The sequence below is a fragment of the Syngnathus typhle genome, linkage group LG2, assembly GCF_033458585.1.
Source record: "Syngnathus typhle isolate RoL2023-S1 ecotype Sweden linkage group LG2, RoL_Styp_1.0, whole genome shotgun sequence".
In the NCBI taxonomy this organism is placed as follows: domain Eukaryota; kingdom Metazoa; phylum Chordata; class Actinopteri; order Syngnathiformes; family Syngnathidae; genus Syngnathus; species Syngnathus typhle.
The window spans coordinates 19,863,511-19,885,637 of NC_083739.1; the positions used below are offsets into that span (position 1 = coordinate 19,863,511).

At 43.1% G+C, this 22,127-nt stretch overlaps 2 protein-coding genes across 11 annotated transcripts; both read right to left on the reverse strand.

The window, feature by feature from the left end:
• Positions 1–2,893: 2,893 nt before the first annotated feature.
• Positions 2,894–20,971, reverse strand: LOC133143273 (glutathione synthetase-like). 7 transcript variants are annotated; one of them, XM_061265158.1, is made up of 14 exons: positions 10,425–10,585; positions 10,231–10,279; positions 8,185–8,317; positions 7,923–8,068; positions 7,467–7,542; positions 6,974–7,110; positions 6,645–6,761; positions 6,385–6,465; positions 6,164–6,241; positions 6,008–6,077; positions 5,048–5,242; positions 4,629–4,710; positions 4,229–4,418; positions 2,894–4,083 (listed from the first exon to the last, which is right to left on the reverse strand). In XM_061265158.1, exons 3-14 carry the CDS (start codon positions 8,314–8,316, stop codon positions 3,960–3,962), a joined length of 1,428 nt encoding a protein of 475 aa, XP_061121142.1. In that variant the 5' UTR covers position 8,317; positions 10,231–10,279; positions 10,425–10,585; the 3' UTR covers positions 2,894–3,959. The 7 variants fall into 7 exon arrangements, with proteins under 7 accessions (XP_061121142.1, XP_061121140.1, XP_061121137.1 ...); XM_061265156.1 differs by having other exon boundaries at positions 8,185–8,338; XM_061265153.1 differs by lacking the exons at positions 10,231–10,279; positions 10,425–10,585 and adding an exon at positions 20,853–20,971.
• On the reverse strand, positions 13,623–20,974 carry LOC133143258 (glutathione synthetase-like). Of its 4 annotated transcripts, XM_061265150.1 has the most exons (14): positions 19,939–20,794; positions 19,728–19,794; positions 19,046–19,196; positions 18,767–18,912; positions 18,472–18,547; positions 18,154–18,290; positions 17,828–17,944; positions 17,564–17,644; positions 17,340–17,417; positions 17,184–17,253; positions 15,428–15,622; positions 14,900–14,981; positions 14,440–14,629; positions 13,623–14,294 (listed from the first exon to the last, which is right to left on the reverse strand). In XM_061265150.1, exons 3-14 carry the CDS (start codon positions 19,175–19,177, stop codon positions 14,171–14,173), a joined length of 1,428 nt encoding a protein of 475 aa, XP_061121134.1. In that variant the 5' UTR covers positions 19,178–19,196; positions 19,728–19,794; positions 19,939–20,794; the 3' UTR covers positions 13,623–14,170. The 4 variants fall into 4 exon arrangements, with proteins under 4 accessions (XP_061121134.1, XP_061121106.1, XP_061121114.1 ...); XM_061265122.1 differs by lacking the exons at positions 19,728–19,794; positions 19,939–20,794 and adding an exon at positions 20,853–20,974; XM_061265130.1 differs by lacking the exon at positions 19,728–19,794 and having other exon boundaries at positions 19,939–20,792.
• Positions 20,975–22,127: the final 1,153 nt, after the last annotated feature.

Consider the following 22,127-nt stretch of genomic DNA (forward strand, 5'->3'; position numbering starts at 1 on the left):
TTCTTCTATCTAAGCTAAATTACAGTTCATCACAGCTAATTTCAGACTGTCATTGAAACATTTTGCAAGGGTAACAGAACACAATTTTATTTAGTCTGAAACAGTTTTGCCCACTATACAACAAAAATGTCAATTTTGTACTATTACTGCTACTTCTGCTCCTCCTCTTCAAACTGCCGCTTGTGGTACATGCCATTATAAACATATCAAATCAAAAGAGCGTCATCTCCACGGCAGAGATGTTAGGAAGAGTGGTCTTGTATTCGATAAATCTACCCACAAGTCCTGCGAAGGGGCTTCCAATCATTGATGCTTGCCATCAGCATCACAGAAGCAGAGAGCTTGCGATGGACAGTCTTTTATTACAATAGCCAGCAGGTTACTGATATGACGCAGCACGGTCATCGTTGAGATGTGTCTAGCACACTAAGTGTGGCAGAAAACATTTTTTTGCCAGATGTTGTCTTTGCTTTGCAGAAAATCGCTTCTGTCTGCACCTTTTGCGCAAGCGTTTCCGTCAGAAAGTAAAAACCTGCTTTTGCCGCAGTCTACAGTCTTACTGAGCCCTGTATCACTTTGGTAGGGGGTGACCTCAAGCCATGAAATTCCATTTAGACTCCATGAGAATGATCAGGGGAAGGGAAGCCCGGCTGTGAGCAAGCTGGTGGTAACTAATGAGTAGTGAGGGTGTGTCAGCAGTTTGTGACCTTGGCTGACTGCACTCCCTGGATTTTTCCATCCGGCTGTTTGGTAAGAGATCATTAATAGTAGTGGAATGTCATTGTCTGCAGTTTATAGTAGCGATGAACTTGGAAAGCTTCAAAAACAGGATCTGATCTTTCCTCCTCCCTCAGTGGATGATGCTGCAGGAATCCACAATCGGTAGTGGCAGAAGTCTTAGTGTGTTGATATGACCAGGCACACGGATGCATTTTATAATTCGGATGAAGTAGCTTTTAAAACAAGAATAAATGTTACATAATGTAATACTTGGCACAGTTATACTGTGCAAAAGAGAAACCAAGCCAGTAGAGCTCTGGCAAAAACAACTAAAAACATCATCTACCAGAACTATTCTGTGTAAAATGATAATCGGCTATCTCGTCATGTGACATTGTGAAGGGCAATAATTGCATTTGTAGGAAAGATCTCATCTTCGGGAACCTGTGACCAAGTGATTTGTTTGCCTTCATTTGCATGTGATAACCTTGGAAATGGCAGCCTATTTCACCATAGAGACATCCTTTCGTCATGCATTTAGTGATTTAGATTAATTAGAAAAAATGAATATGAACAGAAAAACAATAGATTGGGGTTGCTTCTTTTAATCCATGGTGCCAAGTGTACTACTATAATTAAACTGATACATCAAAATAATAAAATCTGTATTGCACAAGATTTTATAGGTCAAATTTAAAAAATTGAAATGCCACAATAACCTGATAAAATAGAAAGAAAAAAATCTGAAAATACATTTGATGACACGTACATGAAACTTACTGTGTCCTAAGTAATTTATTGTTTTATCTAAAGTTTAGTCTTCTTTCAGACACCAAAATATCAGGTGCACCAGTGGCATGAAAAAGAAAATCCCAATGGTCTGCCGCAATGCCCAGTATGGTCCGGTACTGTTTGTCAAATTTCACGAAATCCAGATGCAGCGTTTTTTACGCCTGACCGTAGGTTCAATACCTACATATATAGAGCCCGCTGTTTACTAAATAAAAAAGTGAAAATTGTCTCATTAAACAGGCAGTAGCCATCGTAGCAATTCTCATTAACAAGATAGAGCGGAGGTAAAAAAGAGGGAAGGAGGGTCGTGCAAAACTAACTGCCACTACAACCCAACACACTCATGCGTGTGCATGTGTGTTTGTACACGTGCACACACAGGGGTACTTAAAACCTGCTGACATCTCTGCATCCTACCTGAGGAAGAAAGGAGAGCAGAGTGACTCTGACCCAATTCCATCCTTTCACAGCTCGCATCCTGCCTCTCTTCCCCTGTGTCGCTGTGACACACACATGCATGCGCACACACACACACACACCCGTGCGTGCGTGCGCACACACACTTGATTCACACTTAAGGGAGAGAGGTCACTGCCTAACTGGGACAAGGCACTTGTGTAACAGGCTTATTACAGCACAATTGTTGAGGCAGACTTGGAGCTGTTGATAGGGAATTAAAGCTAGATCAAAACCAAAGCACGGAGATGTCGGCTGCACCACAACAGCCGGTTGTAAGATTTCAGCACCCCTGTCCTTGTATTTATTACTCGTGCAAAAACACCTGTCATGATTTTGCAAGCAATTAAAAAGAACTTAGCCCTGGACTGATCCGTATCCCAGTGACGACAGGTTCAAGGGACACATTTCACAAATGTTTCTTCCATTTTGTTCTTTTTCTTTTGGGGCTCTTACGGCAAAAACAAATGGATGGCATGGGTTTCCTGTGGGACATGATTTGATGCTGACAGACTTCACCGGCAATGACCTTTGTTTCTGTTTGATGACCCCACTGCCCCCCACCCAGAGGAATGTGTCGCACTTGCAAGTCAACACTACTAAGGGTAAAAAAATAACAGGAAGACTCCGAGAATGGAAGAGGTTTTCCGGTGAGGAAGGAGCTATATGAGTTGTACCTCATATATGAAAAGTGTTGGTAATCATACAATAATCAGACATTATTAGGTGTAAATTTAGATGACCACAAAAAACCTATGTATTCGTGTTCATCCATCCATCTGACCGTATATATATTCCAAATCGCTTATGCTCGCAAGGGCCACCGCTCGGGTGAGCCCATCCCTTATGCTGATGTAAAAAAATACCTTTGCTTTTACTGCCACCCAGTGAACTATTTGAGAAACCACAAGAGTCATCATAGAAATAATGGTAGACCATTTAATCACTAATCCAGTATGTACGCTTCACAGATCAAATACCATACCAGCAAACGGTAATTTAAGAGAAATTAAGAGGAGTAAATCTTGTTTTTTAAACAACTTCTTGGATAGCAGTTTATCATTATGGTACCATTAACATGGAACTATGTACTCTTGATCGCGAGTGCTATAAATTTTATTCCACATAATTAATCCAATTCACCTCATTTCACGTACACATATTGCAGGTATTCATATCTTTAGCCCCTATTTTTTTTGCTTGCACAATTTTTTACACAGAAATCCTCTAGGAACTCTACCGATTATGATTGGCTTTAGGTCAGAGCGTTGCCATTGCTAAGTAGTCAATCAATGGTTTCAGATTTAAAAGTTCTTACACAATTAGTTTTGCCACATTTTAATCACAATATATGTTTTTGTTTTTTTATACATGGATATTGTCTAAACCGAATGACAACTAAGCCTAGGGTTCCATGTTGAAAAATGGCAAATGCTTGGATGTTGCGGCAGATAATGAGAAAAGCCAACAATAAGTAGTTTTTATTATTTTAAGTCATGTCAACCTTCTTAATAAAATTGATGCAATGGTGGAACTTGTGTTCATTATCGTGCCAAGTTACGTTAAAACTTAGTTGACAAATGGAAAGTTTCCAATCTGCCAATCCATCTATCCATTCTCTGCAAACGACTTATCCTCACTAGGGTTGCACACTACACACGGTACTGCACGTTCAAAACTGTTATACCCGTACTTGGTTCTCTTTATGCGTGGGGTCTCTTGGAGTTTGAAAGTCCACCAATTTGTTTCAAATCTTGCTGTGTGAACCAGACCTTAGGCAGAATTCATTGTCAGGGCCATAAAAGGATTCCTGGGAGAACAACGGGGCAGGAAGGTCAAGGACAGACACGGCCGGAAGCAGAAGATCAATCCATTGAAAACTGTTGTGGCATCTTGTATCCATGTGCATTGAACAATATGAGTGAGTCATCACCAGAGCAGCAATTAGGCAGTGTTAAATAATGGCGGAGAATTGTGTCAAGTCCAGGTACTCAGAAGAGGAACACGCTGTCCCGGACTGCCGCTCCTGAAGCTACACCACCGTCGGAGTATTCTGAACTCTTGGTCCTCATAAGATAGCCCACACAATCATTCATCAGCATGTCTTTACCATGCCTGCTCAAAAATGGCATGTGAGGAATAGATAAGAAACCATTTATTGTCTGTTCAAACTCCTCAGCCTGATAGTAGCAATATGAAACAAGGATCCAAATGTGCCAACAATATAATTATAGACATAATAAATAGTGACTGTGCTTACCTGACATAGGTTCCAAAGAAGCCCAGTTCACTAACACAATTACTAATTTTGAGGGGCCTGCCCATTCTGAGCAGGTAGTTCAGTGTAGACCCGGGGCGGATTTTCTCCATCAGAATATAGGCCATTCTCGCTGCACTGCTCTTCACTTTGTCAAGAACCTCACAGATTTCTTGTCCGTAAATATTGTTCCCTTGAATGAAAGAATTGTTATTATTCCGTCGGTCCGCCCACCCGTCTGTCCATCCGCCCGTTCGTCCGCCCACCTATCCGACCACCAACCCACCCACCAATATCTTTGAACATGTAAGTGCAGAGGTTGAGTAATGCAGAAAATGGATAGATGTTAAGTGGATAGCTGTTTTGCAGGATGAAATCAATGACATATTGGTTTTAACTGTACCTCCTCCCTCTCGCTGAGGCTTCAGGACAAACCGATCCGGTGTCGCCAAAGCCATTTCTATCGCTTTATCACCTTCTGCTCCCTTTAATTAAACACAAACAACAACAAAAACAAGCGTTCCAATTTTTGCATGAAAGCCTAGTATAAACTTCCAATATATTACTTTGCATGCCACAAATAGATTATTAGAAACACACATGCCAGGCCAGTAAAGGCCTCGTCTCCTTTGGAGGATGTTTCAACGGCCGCTGTTATCTCGTTATGTGAAACAATTAAGTCAGTACTTCAGATCTCAGCATAGTCACAAACAGCGTCATTGGACTGAGTGTGTACTGGTAGTTGGGAATTTGAATGAAACATGTTGAAGATTTCTTTAGAACACTGTGCACCATGTTGCAAAGCATCAGGTTCTTTCTCACCATGTCCAGAGAGTAGAGGCTAGTAAAGGTGGCCCTAAGTTGCTCCACTACTTGCGGCTGGTCTGGAAAGAATCGTTCCAGAACACCTGGCTTGGCAAGCACCTGCTGGACCTTCTTAGTTCCAGCCAGGTGAGTGCTGATATCGGGACATTTCACAGCCAAGGAGCCCTCCATCATCAGACGAGCATCCCATGCCTATAAATGAAAAAAAAAATGGAGTTGGAACAAATGAAACCTGTATGGCAGCCATCGCCAAGTATGGTTTGTTTGCACATGTTAGGGATCCCGGGAAGTGAATGAGTATTTTTGTTATGGCGTCGTTGGGAGTGGATTCCTGAGCGCCCAGGGCACTATCCAGGAGGAAACAAAAAGCCTTAAAGAATACATCAAGATGATGGGCCCTAAGGATGACCTGCCCAATAAGGAGAAAGAGCCAGATGGACTGTCATGGAAAGACAAGGCCCCGCATGCCATGTACCACAATGAAATTGAAGCAGGCTGGCAGTGAGAAAACATATCAGCGTGTTGAAAAGGCTGGACTGAAAGACAGCACAGAGGCGCTAATCATAGCATCTCAAGAATAGGCACAAGATCAGTCGAGGCTTGGGTCTACCGGATCAGAGAAGATCCCAGGTGTAGGCTCTTGTTCTTTTATAAGATCAGCCCTTTTGTAAGGGACTGAAAGCAAACCTCCCCATGAAACGTGAAGAAGTAAAGATGAGCGTCTGCATTGAAAATCTTTTCTTTCAAAGGCTGATCCATCATTATTTGTCGATATGTGTGTCCTAAGGATGTTCAAACAAATTAGTGTCTCAGCATTTTTAGTAAACGAGGCCCATTGTGAGTTGATTTTGGAGAGTTCCAGAATTGTTTTTAGCGTTAAAAGTATATCATGTAGCCTACATGTGTCTGATCCAAATTTTGTATGGTTCACCTTTAAGAAAAACAGCAAGTCATTACCTTTTCAGACTTGTAGTGCTGAGGCATATAACCGTGCCTGAAGTAGACCACCGCAACTTCCTGATAATCACTGAGTTTGTGGGAGGACAGAACTTTGAAATGACAAGCAAAAAGATGCTGTTCTCGGTGCGGGATATTAATGGACAGAACACTTACACAAATAGTCTCTTGTCCCCATCTAGGCGTCCAGATTCAGAGATATCCTCAAAACGCTTTCGTATGGTGGTAATATTCCTGAAACATATTTTGAGATGATCACTAAATGGAAAAAGGGCCAGTGTGCAAAGAATGAACTTTGGAGCAAACCTAAAATTGTTTTGTTTTAAACATCAACAATTGATTTGAGATATATAGGAGCTCAAGTAATCACACCTTACCCTTTCCACAGCTCATTCTCAATTACTCGTTGATCCATAATATTGATCTCGTTCTCCTTCACCACAAACATGACAACCGCTCTTCAATGACAACAGAGAATCTGTTTAGCACTTTACCGCTTCACAAACATATTCTACATTAGGGGTACGGAGTATAACCAGGGAAATGTTAAATATTCTTATTTAAATGTGCTTATTTCAAAAATGAAAACTTGGCAATGGCGTGTGTGTTGTTTTTTGGGGGTGTTCCGTGGACATACCTCTTTGAGCCATAGAGCTCCCAGGCCTTAGCCAAAGCCTTGGTCAGACCCACCGCAGGGTTGTTGTCGATGATGCGCTGGCTCTCCTCCAGCTTGCCAGCCACCTGAAGAATGTGTCTGTTGTAAACAAGATGTTTGTCATTGTTAACAGGAATTTAAATAGGAAGGTAAGATAAGAACTTTAGAGCAAACCTTGAAGTCAAACACAATTTGGATTTTGAAACTGTTGTGACAATGAAAGCATTTTGTTCAAATTTTCAACATCGGGGGCTTTCTGGTATATTCATCCAAAAGCCTTATTTACATGAATTAAACATATGAAGTCTTACCTGTGTACATCTGAAATGTGAGAGGCCATGCCCCCACCAGCAGCAGCAAAGGTGTTGATCTCGATCTGTTTCAGAGATGTGTGTCCATTCTCCTGCTCCCACATGTAGTCGGACCGATTCAGACCCAACCCAATTGACTTGGAAGAAGGCAAGGTCAGATACATCAATGTGGACTAGTGCGTAAAACTACACAAAGAATGCAGCCTGATGCCTGAAAAGCAGCCCCTGCCCCTTGGCTGATCTTACAAGCACAGCTCCACTAGAAATATAATGATGTGCTGTTGTAGTCAGTCCACTGTGTCAGAGTGCACTTGACTACAACAGGATGCGTTGTTTCACTTAATTAAGTCATAATAATTCATCCGTTGTTGCTGGTAGGCATGGTTGGATACTATATATTGATTTATTTCTCTGGCAAAAGTTGGCCCGCCCACTTTTTATCAGGCCCCCCTCACTCCTTCAAAATTTCTGGCTACGTCCCTGACTTACGTACCTGCAACCTTCCATTTTTAAGGACCTGCCGATGTATCTCGAACAGCCTTGCAGTGAAATCATCCACAGAAACGGTGCTAGAAGATATTTAAATAGAATTTGTTATCCTTTCCAATAAATGAGTATAGATCATCTGACAATGCTGTAAAAAATAATGACTTTTAAGGGAAATTTTTGTATTTTCCAGTAATACTAAATTGCCCCCCGGTGTGATTGCGAGAACGGATGGTTGTTTGTCTCTGTGTGCCCTGCGATTGGCTGGCAACGGTTGAGGGTGTCCTCCGCCTACTGCCCGATGACCGCTGGGATAGGCTCCAGCACGCTCGCGACCCCCGTGGTACAGAAAATGGATGGATGGATGGATGTTCAACTATATATAAAATATCTCTCATACTTTCTTATGAATGTATTCAGCTATGAAATGTAATCAAACTCCAGTATGGAGTCAGCATCCTACCTGGCAAGAGCCTCTTCTAAGAAGTCAGGATCCTGGCTGATTTTATCCACAAGTATGTTGTAGTGAGTTTGCACTTCCACGCCTTGGAGGAAAATAGCTCTTGGTACTGGTGTGGGGAAGAGAGTGATAGGAGCATATGTCACCTCCTGAAAAAAAAGGGCAAAAGTTCAACCCCTCCACAACATTTTGTAAAAATTGTTTGAGAAGTTTCATGTAACCGTGGAAACATTTTAAATTTTTCCCAAAAAGTGGAAAGTCTCACCTCTGACGAGTTGGGGGATCTTTCAAGCCTCATAAGAATACCATGTACCAATGCTGATTCTTTTGCCACTTGTGCCAGTTCATCGATTAGGGTTGTGTTCATCAGTAACTCATTTCGTACCCCGTTAGCCATTCTGAGAGTTAAGAGTTAATATCTGTAATACACAGTCAAAGCGAATGCTGCATTCTGATCAAGAAGGATAAAGGATAAAGAAGGATGCAGATTTGAAATTAAAAACACCGGGAACATGCGGCTTATCCAACTCACCGTCTTACATCAATCAAAATTGTAAAACTTGATTTTAATATCAAACTTTAATATCCCCCTCCGTGAGTTGTCACCTTATCGTGGTGGAGGGATTTGCGTGCCCCTATGATCCTACGAGCCATGTTGTCTGGGGCTTCATGCCCCTGGTAGGGTCACCCATGGCAAACGGGTCCTAGGTGAGGGGCCAGACAAAGCACGGCTCACACTAGCCCCTTATGACGAACAAAATAAATGGATTTCGTTTTCCCTCGCCCGGACGCGGGTCACCGGGGCCCCCCTCTAGAGCCAGGCCTGGAGGCGGGGCTCGAAGGCAAGCGTCTGGTGGCCGAGCCTTCGCCCATCAGCAGGATCCTCGAGGGTGCATGGGAGTTCGCCCAACCAGTCCACATGTGTTTTGTGGACTTGGAGAAGGCGTTCGACCGTGTCCCTCGGGAGGTTCTGTGGGGGGTACTTCAGGAGTACGGGGTACCGAGCCAACTGATAAGGGCGGTTCAGTCCCTGTATCACCGATGCCAGAGTTTGGTCCGCATTTCCGGCAGTAAGTCGGATTCGTTCCCAGTGAGGGTTGGACTCCGCCAAGGCTGCCCTTTGTCACCGATTCTGTTCATAATTTTTATGGACAGAATTTCTAGGCGCAGCCGAGGCGTTGAGGGGGTCCGGTTTGGGGACCTCAGCATCTTGTCACTGCTTTTTGCAGACGACGTGGTGCTGTTGGCTTCTTCAGGCCGTGATCTCCAGCTCTCACTGGAGCACTTCGCAGCCGAGTGTGAAGCGGTCGGGATGAGGGTCAGCACCTCCAAATCCGAGTCCATGGTCCTCGATCGGAAAAGGGTGGAATGCCCTCTCCGGATCGGGGATGAGATCCTGCCCCAAGTGGAGGAGTTTAAGTATCTTGGGGTCTTGTTCACGAGTGATGGGGAGGATGGAGCGCGAGATCGACAGGTGGATCGGTGCAGCGTCGGCAGTAATGCGGACTCTGTACCGGTCCATCGTGGTAAAAAGAGAGCTGAGCCAAAAGGCAAAGCTCTCAATTTACCGGTCGATTTACGCTCCTACCCTCACCTATAGTCACAAGCTATGGGTCGTGACCGAAAGAACAAGATCCCGATACAAGCGGCCGAAATGAGTTTTCTCCGCAAGATGTCCGGGCTCTCCCTTAGAGATAGGGTGAGAAGCTCGGTCATCCGGGAGAGACTCGGAGTAGAGTCGCTACTCCTCCACGTTGAGAGGAGCCAGATGAGGTGGCTCGGGCATCTCATCAGGATGCCTCCTGGACGCCTCCCTGGGGAGGTGTTCCGGGCATGTCCCACCGGTAGGAGACCCCGGGGACGACCTAGGACGCGCTGGAGAGACTCCTATGTCTCTCAGCTGGCCTGGGAACACCTTGGGATCCCCCGGGATGAGCTGGATGAAGTGGCTGGGGAGAGGGAAGTCTGGGAGTCCCTCCTGAAGCTGCTGCCCCTGCGACCCGACCCTGGATAAGGGGAAGAAGATGGATGGACAAATTTCACCACACCCAGATGTGTGTGTGATGATCATTGGGACTTTAAAAAAATGGATGGATGGATGGATGGATTTTAATATCCAGTTTATTATTCAATTGTAATTATATTAAATTATTAAAAAATGACAGTTCGTCATTTATGTAAAATTACAGTATAGTCCATAAAATACAGATTAGTCAACTCAAAACACCTGAACCACGATTTTACATGAAATTTGGGTCCAGAATTTGGGAATCGCGTTAACCCTGAAAACTACTGGGGAAAAATGAGACACCTTGAGAAGGAACCACAGATGGGAGGATCCCCCTTCCAGGATGCCCAGGCTGCAACAGATGCAGAGAGGGCACATAGAATACATAATATAAAAAATCAAAGAAAAAGTGGAGGTCCAATTCAAAGGGAAGAGCTGCAGGAGGTGCCCTCGATTGTTGCAGTATAAGCAGTCATGAAAATAAAAACAGCCCTTACCGATTGCTGTCTCTGTGGTCACAATGGAGTGCTGTTCCGACTTCTGATCAAATGCCTTTAAATTAGTCAAGGAAAAGAAATCACTTGCACCACGGTTTATGAGCTAGTCATTAAGGTTCAAAAGGTCTTTGTGTAGTCAATTTGAAAGTGTAAGTATAAGTTAAAGTGAAGTCAATTTGAAAGTGAAAGTTAAAGTGAAGTAGACTGCAGTATCCACTAAACAAGTGTTTTTTCCCAGAGTTTCCTGACTGGCCATGTGTAAACATTTTTTTCCTCCTCCTGTCTGCTTGAAGCACATTGCGTACAAATACTGTGAACACGAACGAGAAAAGTGGTGCGTCGTGATATTCTATATTTGGTCTGTATTGGTGTACACGCACGACAGCCTGGGCATGTTTCTGTCAGTCGGTACTTGGCCCGGTTGGGGCAGATTACAAGGGCAGAAGAAAACCCACTTCCATCCTTACCTTAGTCCTTAGTCAATCCTCAAAAAACACCGTCCGCAAAATAGGTGTCCATCCGGGACGAACCGTTCCGTCCCTGAGACGGAATGTCCATCTCTGGATAGAGATATAGAGATATACTATAGATTGATAATTACTAGGTATAAGGCGGTCTAAAATAAGCACAAAATGAGCATTTATGAATTACTTTTATTTTCATTATGTGGGCTGAAATATACAGTATCTGTCAGGATCGGAATGGAACAGGGCGACCAAATGCAGCTTGGACCAGGGTTTATTAAGGGAAAAGGGAATTGGAATGGAGAATAACGGGAAACAGCCAGCGGACAAACTAACATAACGACCTAACCAAACCAACAACTGGACTGACCGACACACTGGCTAACAGAAACGGAACTGACCGACAATAGCCTGAGACAAGAAGACATCAACGATCCGACAGGGGCAGACAGGACTTAAATACATGACAGGTAACAAGAGGCAGGTGACTGTGATAAGTACATTGATTGTGAGTAGACAGAGGAAGGGAGGGGCGACGTGAACACAAACCATGGTAACATTTACACATAAAACAACCGGGGACGAGTCGTGACAGTATCCTGATCAATCGCTTAATCATTGTGTCAAGTATGATACCCATAAAACGGTCCATTTTAAAGTGAACTAAAAGGCACTAGCCTTTCAATAGGCCTTGAAGATAACTGTGCAGCAGTCATCCTTTTGTAAACAACCTTTAATCCCAGTTCATAGTGAAGTACATGTTATCATCATCATCATCATCGGTTTAAAGTCCGCTTTCCAGGCGCCGCTGGGTTGGACTGGGTTCTCGATATGGCTTTCTTCCACCGGTAACAGTCCATGGCCATCTCGTGGTGGATGCCGAGTGCCTTCATGTCGGCTGCCACATGTACCGATTTTTATTTTATTCTTATCTTGGCCCATTTTCAAACAGGTTTTCGATGTACAATTAAAGGGCCTGAACATTGTTCAAAGCTGATTGGGCAGCATAAAAAATACAAAACATCACCGCAGGATGATCTCTCAGGATAATCTTTCAGAACAACCTTTGCAGTATTTGACCACTAAGAGAGAGAAAATGCTCAAATTTGTCCTGATTGTGTCTGTGTGTACCCCATTTGAAACAATTTCCTACCTTGATAAACAGTGCAGTAACACAAGGGTGCCGCAAGATACACATACAGTATTCGTTTCACACACTGATCATAAATCTTGTTGCAACCAGAGCCAATCAAGACAGTGCAGACTTCACAAGAGCACACTTCCCAAGAGCAAGCTTTATGGTGTTTATTACACCCACGGTGTAAGAAGGAGAGATTCCACAGGTCCTTCATTCCCACTGCTGTCAGACTCTACAACATGCGTGGCACCTGATCATGTGTTTCATCTCTACTGCTACTAGTGGCACTTGTCTTTGTCCTTGTCTGTTATTTATCCATTTTTACATTTGGCACTTGTCTGTTGTATTCTTGCACTCATGTATGCTGCTGTGACATGTAGTAAATTTCCCCGCGGTGGGATAATAAAGTTCTATCACCATCATCATCATCATCATCATCATCATCATCATCATCATCATCATCATCATCATCATCATCATTTTAGGTGGAACAGTGGGCGCATGCAGATTAATCTGTTCCTAATCCTATTTGTTCCTCAATATTTCTTTTTGTTTGTTTTGGGGGGTTTTCACCCCATTTTTCATGGAAAACTCTGTTTTGCATTTTAATGGCTGTCAATTATATACAGGTAAATGCAAACGTATTATTTGGGGTGGACCTGTTGCGAGGGAGTGCATGTGTCAATATTTCTTAAGGTGCTGACGTGAAAGGCACAATTTAAACAGGGGCAGGTGGAACAGGTGAAGTGAAAAGGGAACAGGCTAGCATTAGCCACGCCCCCGTTCTCATCTGTCCTTGTCATTGAAAAGGGTTTCCGACACTGGTCCAAAGGCTAATTTGTTTACGTCCATTTAATTTGCAGGCACTAACTTCTGGAATATTTGAAAACTTTTGTAAAACACTGCAATGAAACAACAAGACCAGCATATGGTGATATATTCCAAGACTTGGTTGAAGTCGATTTTATTTCTGTCAGTGTTAAAACTTGTAAGTAGAATTTTTGAAGCCCTTCACACATGTGGTTCCTGTACTTTATTATTCTACTTATTCCGCCCACTTTTTTGACGTGTAACCACTTCCACATATTTCACCCGATTCACCTCATTCTACTTTTCACTTATTTACTTATTATGCTCATATGTTTTTGTTATTCCAAATATTTATGGTTGTTGAGAAATTCACAAATTTCGAGCCAAATGTCACCTCTCATTCTCATTCATTCATTCTCTCCATTCTCTCAACATTTCTCATTTTCTTCCACATCATCAGATTCACCTCTTTTCACCTTACACATTCCAGGTATTCATGTAATTAGGGTTTCCATTTTTTCCTTGCATACATTTTTACACAAAAGTCCTCTAGGAACTCTACAGCTTTTGATTGGATTTAGGTCGGAGGGCGAGCATTCCTAAGTGTCATTATTCAATCAATGATTTCAGATTCAAAAGTTTTTAGTTTTAGTTTTGACACATTTAAATCACGAGTTTTTTTTAAAAAGCAACTATACATGTACATTGTCAAAACTGAATGTCAACTCAGCCTATTGTTGTATGTTGAAAAATGCTTGGATGTTGCAGCAAATATTGGAAACAGGCAACAATTATTAGTTTTTTTTATTTTAAGTCATGCAAAACTTAATAATAAAATTGATTCAATGGTAGAACAAGTGTTCATTATCGTCCCAATTTGAGTTACAATTTAGGTGTGGAATGGCAAGTTTATAATCTATCAATTCATCTATCCATTTTCTGCCAACTGCTTATCCTCACTAGGGTTGCACACCACACACGGTACATTCAAAACTGTTATACCCGTAATTGGTTCTCATCAAGTGTGGGGTCTCTCGGAGTTTGAAAGTCCACCAATTTGTTTTAAAACTTGCTGTGTGAACCAGACTTAAGGCAGAATTCACTGTCAGGGGCAGAAAGGATTCCTGGGACAACAACGGGGCAGGAAGGTCAAGGACAGACATGGTCGGAAACAGAAGATCAATCCATTGAAAACAGTTGTAGCATCTTGTATCCATGTGCATTGTCATCACCAGAGCCTCAATTAGGTAGATGTAGACTGGAAGACCGGGGAAACATTACGAGAGAGAGCACATCGTTAACTAATGGCAGAGAATTGTGCCAAGTCCAGGTACTCAGAAGAGGAGCACGCTGTCCAGGACTGCTGCTCCAGAAGCTACACCACCGTCGGAGTATTCTGTACTCTTGGTCCTCATAAGATAGCCCACACAATCATTCATCAGCATGTCTTTGCCATGGCTGCACAAAAACGGCATGTGAGGATTAGATAAGGAACCATTTGTTGTCTGTTCAAACTCCTTAGCCCGAGAGTAGCAATGTGAAACAAGGATCCAAATGTGCCAACAATACAATTATAGACATAATAAATAGTGACTGTGCTTACCTGACATAGGTTCCAAAGAAGCCCAGTTCACTAACACAATTACTAATTTTGAGGGGCCTGCCCAATCTCAGCAGGTAGTTCAGTGAAGACCCGGGCTGGATTTTATCCATCAGTATATAGGCCATTCTCGCTGCACTGCTCTTCACTTTGCCAAGAACCTCACAGATCTCTTGTCCGTAAATATTGTTTCCTTGAAGGAAAGAATTGTGATTATTCCATCCATCCGTCCGTCCGTCCATGTATAGCTGTTTTGTAGGATGAAATGAATGACTTTATGTTTTGACTGTACCTCCGTCCATCCATCCATCCATCCATCCATCCATCCATCCATCCATCCATCCATCCATCCATCCATCCATCCATTTTTTTTTTACATGTACTATGTGCAGAGGTTAAACAATGTAGAAATGGATAGCTGTTTTGCAGTATGAAATGAAGGATTTTTTCCTTTTGACTGTACCTCCTCCCTCTCGCTGAGGCTTCAGGACAAACCGATCCGGTGCAGCCAAAGCCATTTCTACCGCTTTGTCCCCTTCTGCTCCCTTTAAACAAACACAAACAACAACAAAAACAAGCTTTCCAATTATCATGAAAACCTAGTAAAAATGTTTTATATATTACTTTGCATGGCACAAACAGATGCCCTTTCACAGAGCAGCAAAAATAATCATTAGAAACACACATGCCAGGCCATGTAGACATCTCGCCTTTGGATGATGTTTCAACAGGCAATGTTATCTCGTTATGTGAAACAATAAATATCCGAGACAGCACTTCAGATCTCAGCATAGTCACATACAGCATCATTGAACTGAGTGTGTACCGGTAGTTTGGGAAATTGAATGAAATGATGATTTCCTCAGAGCGATAGTGATTTAATCATGTTTTTTGATGCAGCACAATAACGTGGAGTGAAAAGACAGCTTATATGGAATTGTAGAAATAAAACACTGTGCACCATGTTGAAAAGCATCAGGTTGTTTCTCACCATGTCCAGAGAGTAGAGGCCAGTAAAGGTGGCCCTAATTTGCTCCACTACTTGCGGCTGGTCGGGAAAGAATCGTTCCAGAACACCTGGCTGGGCAAGCACCTGCTGGACCTTCTTGGTTCCAGCCAAGTGAGTGCTGATGTCCGGACATTTCACAGCCAAGGAGCACTCCATCATCAGGCGAGCATCCCATGCCTTTAAATAAAAAAATAAAGAAATGGAGTTGGAACAAATGAAACCTGTATGGCAGCCATACCCAAATATGGTTTGTTTGTACATGTGAGGGATCCCGATGAGAGAATGAGTATATATATAGATGTATGTGATTCACATTACAAGGAAATACAGCAACGACATCGGAATGTCATTTGGGTTAAATAAGTGTGGGCGAATGATATCAAGGGAAGATAATCACAACTGAAGGGATTGAACTACCAGAAGGCTTAATAGCAGATGTGAAGAACAGCTATAAATACCTCGGGATTCCATCGGGAAATATCAATCCTGAGGAGGCAGTTAGGAGGTTGACCAAAGCCAAATATTTAAGGAGTGGTGAGGCAGTTCCTGAATAGTGTCAACAGACACAATCATTCCACAGCATCTGGTGGGAAAACTGGAACCCCTGGGCTTCGGCACCCCCCTTCGGAACTGGCTGCTAGACTTCCTCACCAACAGACCTCACTCAGTCCGGGTCGGACAGAACACCTCAGATGTCATCATCCTCAGGCTCTCCTCAGGGCTGCGTCCTGAGCCCCCTGCTGTTCACCCTGATGACACACGACTGCGTCCCCAGGTTCACCACCAATCACATCGTGAAGTTTGCAGACGACACAACGGTGGTGGGCCTCATCAGCGATAACGACGACCTGGACTACAGAGAGGAGGTGGAGCAGTTGGTGGGCTGATGCAGAGACAATGGCCTGATCCTGAATGTGGAGAAGACGAAGGAGATCATCGTCGACTCCACTGATCATCAACAGCTCAGATGTGGAGGTGGTCAGCAGCACTAAATTCCTGGGGGTCCACATCACAGACGACCTCACCTGGACTGGGAACACCACGACACTGGTCAAGAGGGCACAGAAGCGATTGTACTTCCTGCGGAGGATGAGGAGAGCCCACCTGCCCCCACCCATCATGAGGACGTTCTACCGAAGCACCATAGAGAGCATTCTGACGAGCTGTCTCTCGGTGTGGTGTGGGGGTTGCAGCGCCTCCGATTGGAAGAACGTAAGGAGAGTGGTGAGGACAGCAGAGAGGCTCCTCTTCCCTCCATTCAGGACTTGTCATCCCAGGGCTGCGTGTCCCGAGCCCGAAATATTATTAGTGACCCATCACACCCCCACCAAGGACTGTTCTCCCTGCTACCCTCTGGGAAGAGGTTTCGCAGCATCCGCTGCAGGTCTACCAGGTTCTGCAATAGTTTTTTCCCTACTGTCGTCAGACTGTTGAACAGTCAACCTAGCATTCCCCTGCGCACTTTGTAAATACTGTTTTTGTTTCCTTCATTGGTGCACTTTATATTTATCTTATTTATCTTATCTTATTTCATATTTATATAGAAATGTCACTTTTTATCCAGCCGAAATGTCATTCCTTTGTTGAGAGCCGTATGCAACGTAATTTTGTTTTGTGTGCACTGAGTGTTTACAAAATGACAATGAAGTCTGTCTAAGTCTAAGTCTATCATGTAGACCACGCGTGTCTGATCCAAAATTAGTATGGTTTACCTTCAAGAAAGACAGAAAGTCACTACCTTTTCAGACTTGTAGTGCTGAGGCATATAACCGTTCCTGAAGTACACCACTGCAACTTCCTGATGATCACTGAGTTTGTGGGAGGACAGAACTTTGAAAAGACAAGCAAAACGACGCTGATCTCCGTGTTGGATATTAATGGACAGAACACTTACACAAATAGTCTCTTGTCCTCATCTAGGCGTCCAGATTCAGAGATATCCTCAAAACGCTTTCGTATGGTGGTAATATTCCTGAAACATATTTTGAGATGATGACTAAATGGAAAAAGGGCCAGTGTGCAAAGAATGAATTTCGAAGCAAACCTGAAAAGGTTTTGTTTTAAACGACGTCAACAATTAATTCTGGATATATAAGAGCTCAAGTAATCACACCTTACCCTTTCCACAGCTCATTCTCAATTATTCGTTGATCCAGAATATTGATCTGGTTCTCCTCCACCACAAACATGACAACCGCTCTTGAATGAAAACAGAGAACCTATTTAGCACTTTACCGCTTCATAAACACATTCTACATTAGGGGTACGGAGCATTATCGTGGAAATGTGAAGTCAAGTATTCTTTATTTGAATGTGCGTATTTTAGAAACGATAGCTCGGCAATGGCGTGTGTTTCTTTTTTGGGGTGTTCCGTGGACATACCTCTTTGATCCATAGAGTTCCCAGGCCTTGGCCACAGCTTTGGCCTGACCCAATGCAGGATTGTTGTCGATGATGCGCTGGCTCTCCTCCAGCTGGCCAGCCACCTGAAGAATGTGTCTGTTGTAAATGAGATACTTGTCATTGTCAACAGGAATTTAAATAGGAAGGTAAGATAAAAGATTAAGAGCAAACTCTGAAGACAAACACAATTTGGATTTTTTGACAGGAAACAATGGAAGCATTTTCTTCAGATTTTCAACATCGGGGGGTTATTTACATGAATCAAATATATAAAATTATTTTGGGGTTAAATGTTCAAGTCTTACCTGTGTACATCAGAAATGCGAGAAGCCACGCCTCCAGCAGCAGCAGCAAAGGTATTGATCTCGATCTGTTTCAGAGATGTGTGTCCATTCTCCTGCTCCCACATGTAGTCTGACCGGTTCAGACCCAACACAACTGTCTGGGAAGAAAGCAAGATCAGATACATCAATGGAGACTAGTGCGTAAAACTACACATAGAATGCAGCCTGATTCATTGAAAAGCAGCCCCTGCCCCTTGGCTGATATTACAAGCACAGCTGTGGTAGTCAGTCCACTGTGTCAGAGTGCCCCCAGAGTGGCAATGTCCCTGACTTGCGTACCTGCAACCTTCCTTTTTTAAGGACCTGCCGATGTATCTCGAACAGTCTTGCAGTAAAATCATCCACAGTCATGGTGCTAGAAGATGACAAGGTGAAAGTAAAATTTATCCTTTGCAACAAATCACTATAGATGATCTGACAGTGCTGTAAAAAAATAATGACTTTTGGGAGAAATGTTTGTATTTTCCAGTAATGTTCTGCTCAAATATATATAAAATATTATCTCTCTTACTTCCTTATGAATGTATTCAACTATGAAATATAATTAAACCCCACTATGAAGTCAGCATTCTACCTGACAAGAGCCTCTTCCAAGAAGTCAGGATCCTGGCTGATCTTATTCATCAGTGTGTTGTAGTGAATTTGCACTGCCATGCCTTGGAGGAAAAGAGCTCTTGGTACTGGCGTAGGGAAGAGAGTGATAGGAGCATACGTCACCTCCTGAAAAACAAAGAGCAAACGTGAGCACATATTCCACCCCTCCACAACCTTTTGTAAAAATTGTTTGAGAAGTTTCATGTAACTGTGGTAACATTTTCGATAATGGTACCAAAAAGAGATTGGGAAAGCTCACCTCTGATGAGTTGGGGGATTTTCTAAGCCTCACAAGGGAGCCATATGTAAATGCTGATTCTTTTACCACTTCTACCAGTTCATCAATTAGGGTTGTGTTCATCAGTAACTCATTTCGTACCCTGTTAGCCATTTTGATGGAGAGTTAAGATCTGTAATACACAAAGTGAATGCCGTATTCTGAGCACATGTAAAGAAGGCTGCAGACTTTAAATTGAAAACACCAGGAACATGCGGCTTGTCCAATTAACATTCTTTCATCAGTCAAAGCAAAATTTTAAAACAATTTTGAGATCCAGTTTATTATTCAGTTATAATTACATTGTTAAACAATGACAATTGGTAATTTATGTAAAATTACACTATAGTTAATAAAATACACATTAGTCAACGACTGAACCACGATTTTACATGAAGTTTGGGTCCAGAATTTGGGAATCGCGTTAACCCTGAAAGTGCATTATGTAGAAAGTCTTGAAAGTGTGATAAAAACGGAGCCATGCATACGAGTGTATTGGAGAATTGCAAGTCAAGTCAAGTTTATTTATATAGCCCTAAATCACAAGCAAGTCTCAAAGGGCTTCACATAAACAAAACAAAAAACTGGCAATTATTCTCAAACATCCCCTGATCATAAACTCCCAGGAAGGCAAGAAAAAACTAAAAAAAAAAAAAAAACCTACTGGGGAAAAATGAGACACCTTGAGAAGGCACCACAGATGGGAGGATCCCCCTTCCAGGATGCCCAGGCTGCAATGGATGCAGAGAGGGCACATAGAATCCATAATGTAAAAAATCAAAGAAAAAGTGGATGTCCAATTCAAAGTGAAGATCTGCAGGAGGTGCCCTCGATTGTTGCAGTATAAGCAGTCATAAAAATCAAACAGCCCTTACCGACGATTGCTGTCTTTGTGGTCACAATGGAGTGCTGTTCCGACTTCTTATCAAATGCCTTTAGTCAAGGAAAAGGAATCACTTGCACTACGGTTTCTGAGCTAGTCATTAAGGTTCAAACGGTCTTTGTGTAGTCAATTTGAAAGTGAAAGTAAAAGTTAAAGTGAAGTCAATTTGAAAGTGAAAGTAAAAGTGAAGTAGATTGCAGTATCCACTAAACAAGGTTTTTTTCCTGAGTTTGTTTGAAATATTTTTATTTAACCAAGGCTACAGTCCATGGGTGGCCAACCAGTCAGAGACTAAAAGCCACATTTTTTACAGTGTTACCGCAAAGAGCCACATCATACACATGAGCACACATGAACATCACCCCATCCCTTCCTCTCTCACACACACACACACACACACACACACAGTGGAGTTTGCATGTTCTCCCCGGGCCCGCGTGGGTTTGCTCCGGGCACTCCGGTTTCCTCCCACATCCCAAAAACATGCTTGGTAGGCCGATTGAGCACTCCAAATTGTCCCTAGGTGTGAGTGCGAGTGCGTATGGTTGTTTGTCTCTGTGTGCCCTGCGATTGGCTGGCAACCGGTTCAGGGTGTCCCCCGCCTACTGCCCGATGACCGCTGGGATAGGCTCCAGCACACCCGCGACCCCCGTGGGGACATAGCGGTACAGGAAATGGATGGATGGATGGATGGATGGATGGATGGATGGATGGATGGATGGATGGATGGATGGATGGATGGATGGATGGATGGATGGATGGATGGATGGATGGATGGATGGAAAAGTAGATAAGATACTGATTAATAATAATCAAATTATATCAAAATTTGAGAATACATTGCATTAGGAACATTAATGACCAAACCAAAAGGTCAACTCGATAGTTACGAAGAACGCTGCTTACCTTTTATCACTATGTCAGATCTAGATCTTTGATTCCTCTTTGCCTGGGTGGAAGCCACGCCTGTCAATAATGTTGTTGGAATGTGGAAATGTAAATGGGTGTGCTTGCATTTTCTCTCTGTTGAGGCAGGTAAACAGGTTATTCCAAACTTTTCAAAAATCGGAATTGTTAAGACCAGGGGTCACCAACCTTTCTTAAACCGAGCGCTAATTCCTGGGTCCGATCATTGCTTGTCTGTTGCTTGTCGGTTGTTGTGTGTTGTGGGTTGTGTGTTAGTGTCACGATGTCTTTTTGGTTCCTGTTGCTGTCGTCATGTCCTGCTGTCTTCTTGTTTCACGTCCCGGTCAGTCACTCAAGTTATTGTTTTGTTAGTGAGTTATGTCAGTTTGCCGAGTCTTTTTGAGTTTGTTTCAATAAACCCTGGTCCAAGCTACATATGGTCGCCCTGCTCCATTTCCACACTCCGAATCCTGACAAATGGAAAAAAAACAATCCGTTTCAAGACGAAAAAAACCCCGCCTTTTTAAAGCATTTTTTCATTTGTGCATATTTGTCCGATCGCGCAACTGCAGCGCACCGCCGAACGCGCAACCGTGGCGCGTTGCCCACCGCACAACTGCACCGCGCTGGTTGCATTATTGTGACAGAGCCGTCGCTGACATTTAGAAAATATTTTTAAAGTCCTGATGTACTTTCAAAAATGTAAGTGGACCTCAGTGAGCAGGGAGCTTAATTTGGTCCGATCGCGCAACTGCAGCGCACCGCCGAACGCGCAACCGTGGCGCGTTGCCCACCGCACAACTGCACCGCGCTGGTTGCATTATTGTGACAGAGCCGTCGCTGACATTTAGAAAATATTTTTAAAGTCCTGATGTACTTTCCAAAATGTAAGTGGACCTCAGTGAGCAGGGAGCTTAATTTGGTCTGATCGCGCAACCGCAGCGCGCCGGGCGCTCACTGTCACATTGCTTTAAGAGCGTCTTTGTGTTTTAGAATGGCTTTACTGCTCCCACTTTCTTTCTTTGGAGGCATGATTAGGGGTTAATACAATCATCGAAGTAACGAAAATACAATAACAGTCAGTCGGCATCCGGGCCGCGCGGTCGGGTTTTCTCGGGTCCTCCCGGCTCATCTCGCGAGGTTCGACCTCCAAATTTTGTTTGACAACCGAAGCAAAAACATCTCGAATTTTTTGTTAGAATTCCGATTTGTTCAAGAACCAGGACGTTTAGTTTATTGTTTAGCACATATTATATCAATAACTGTGCAAGGAGG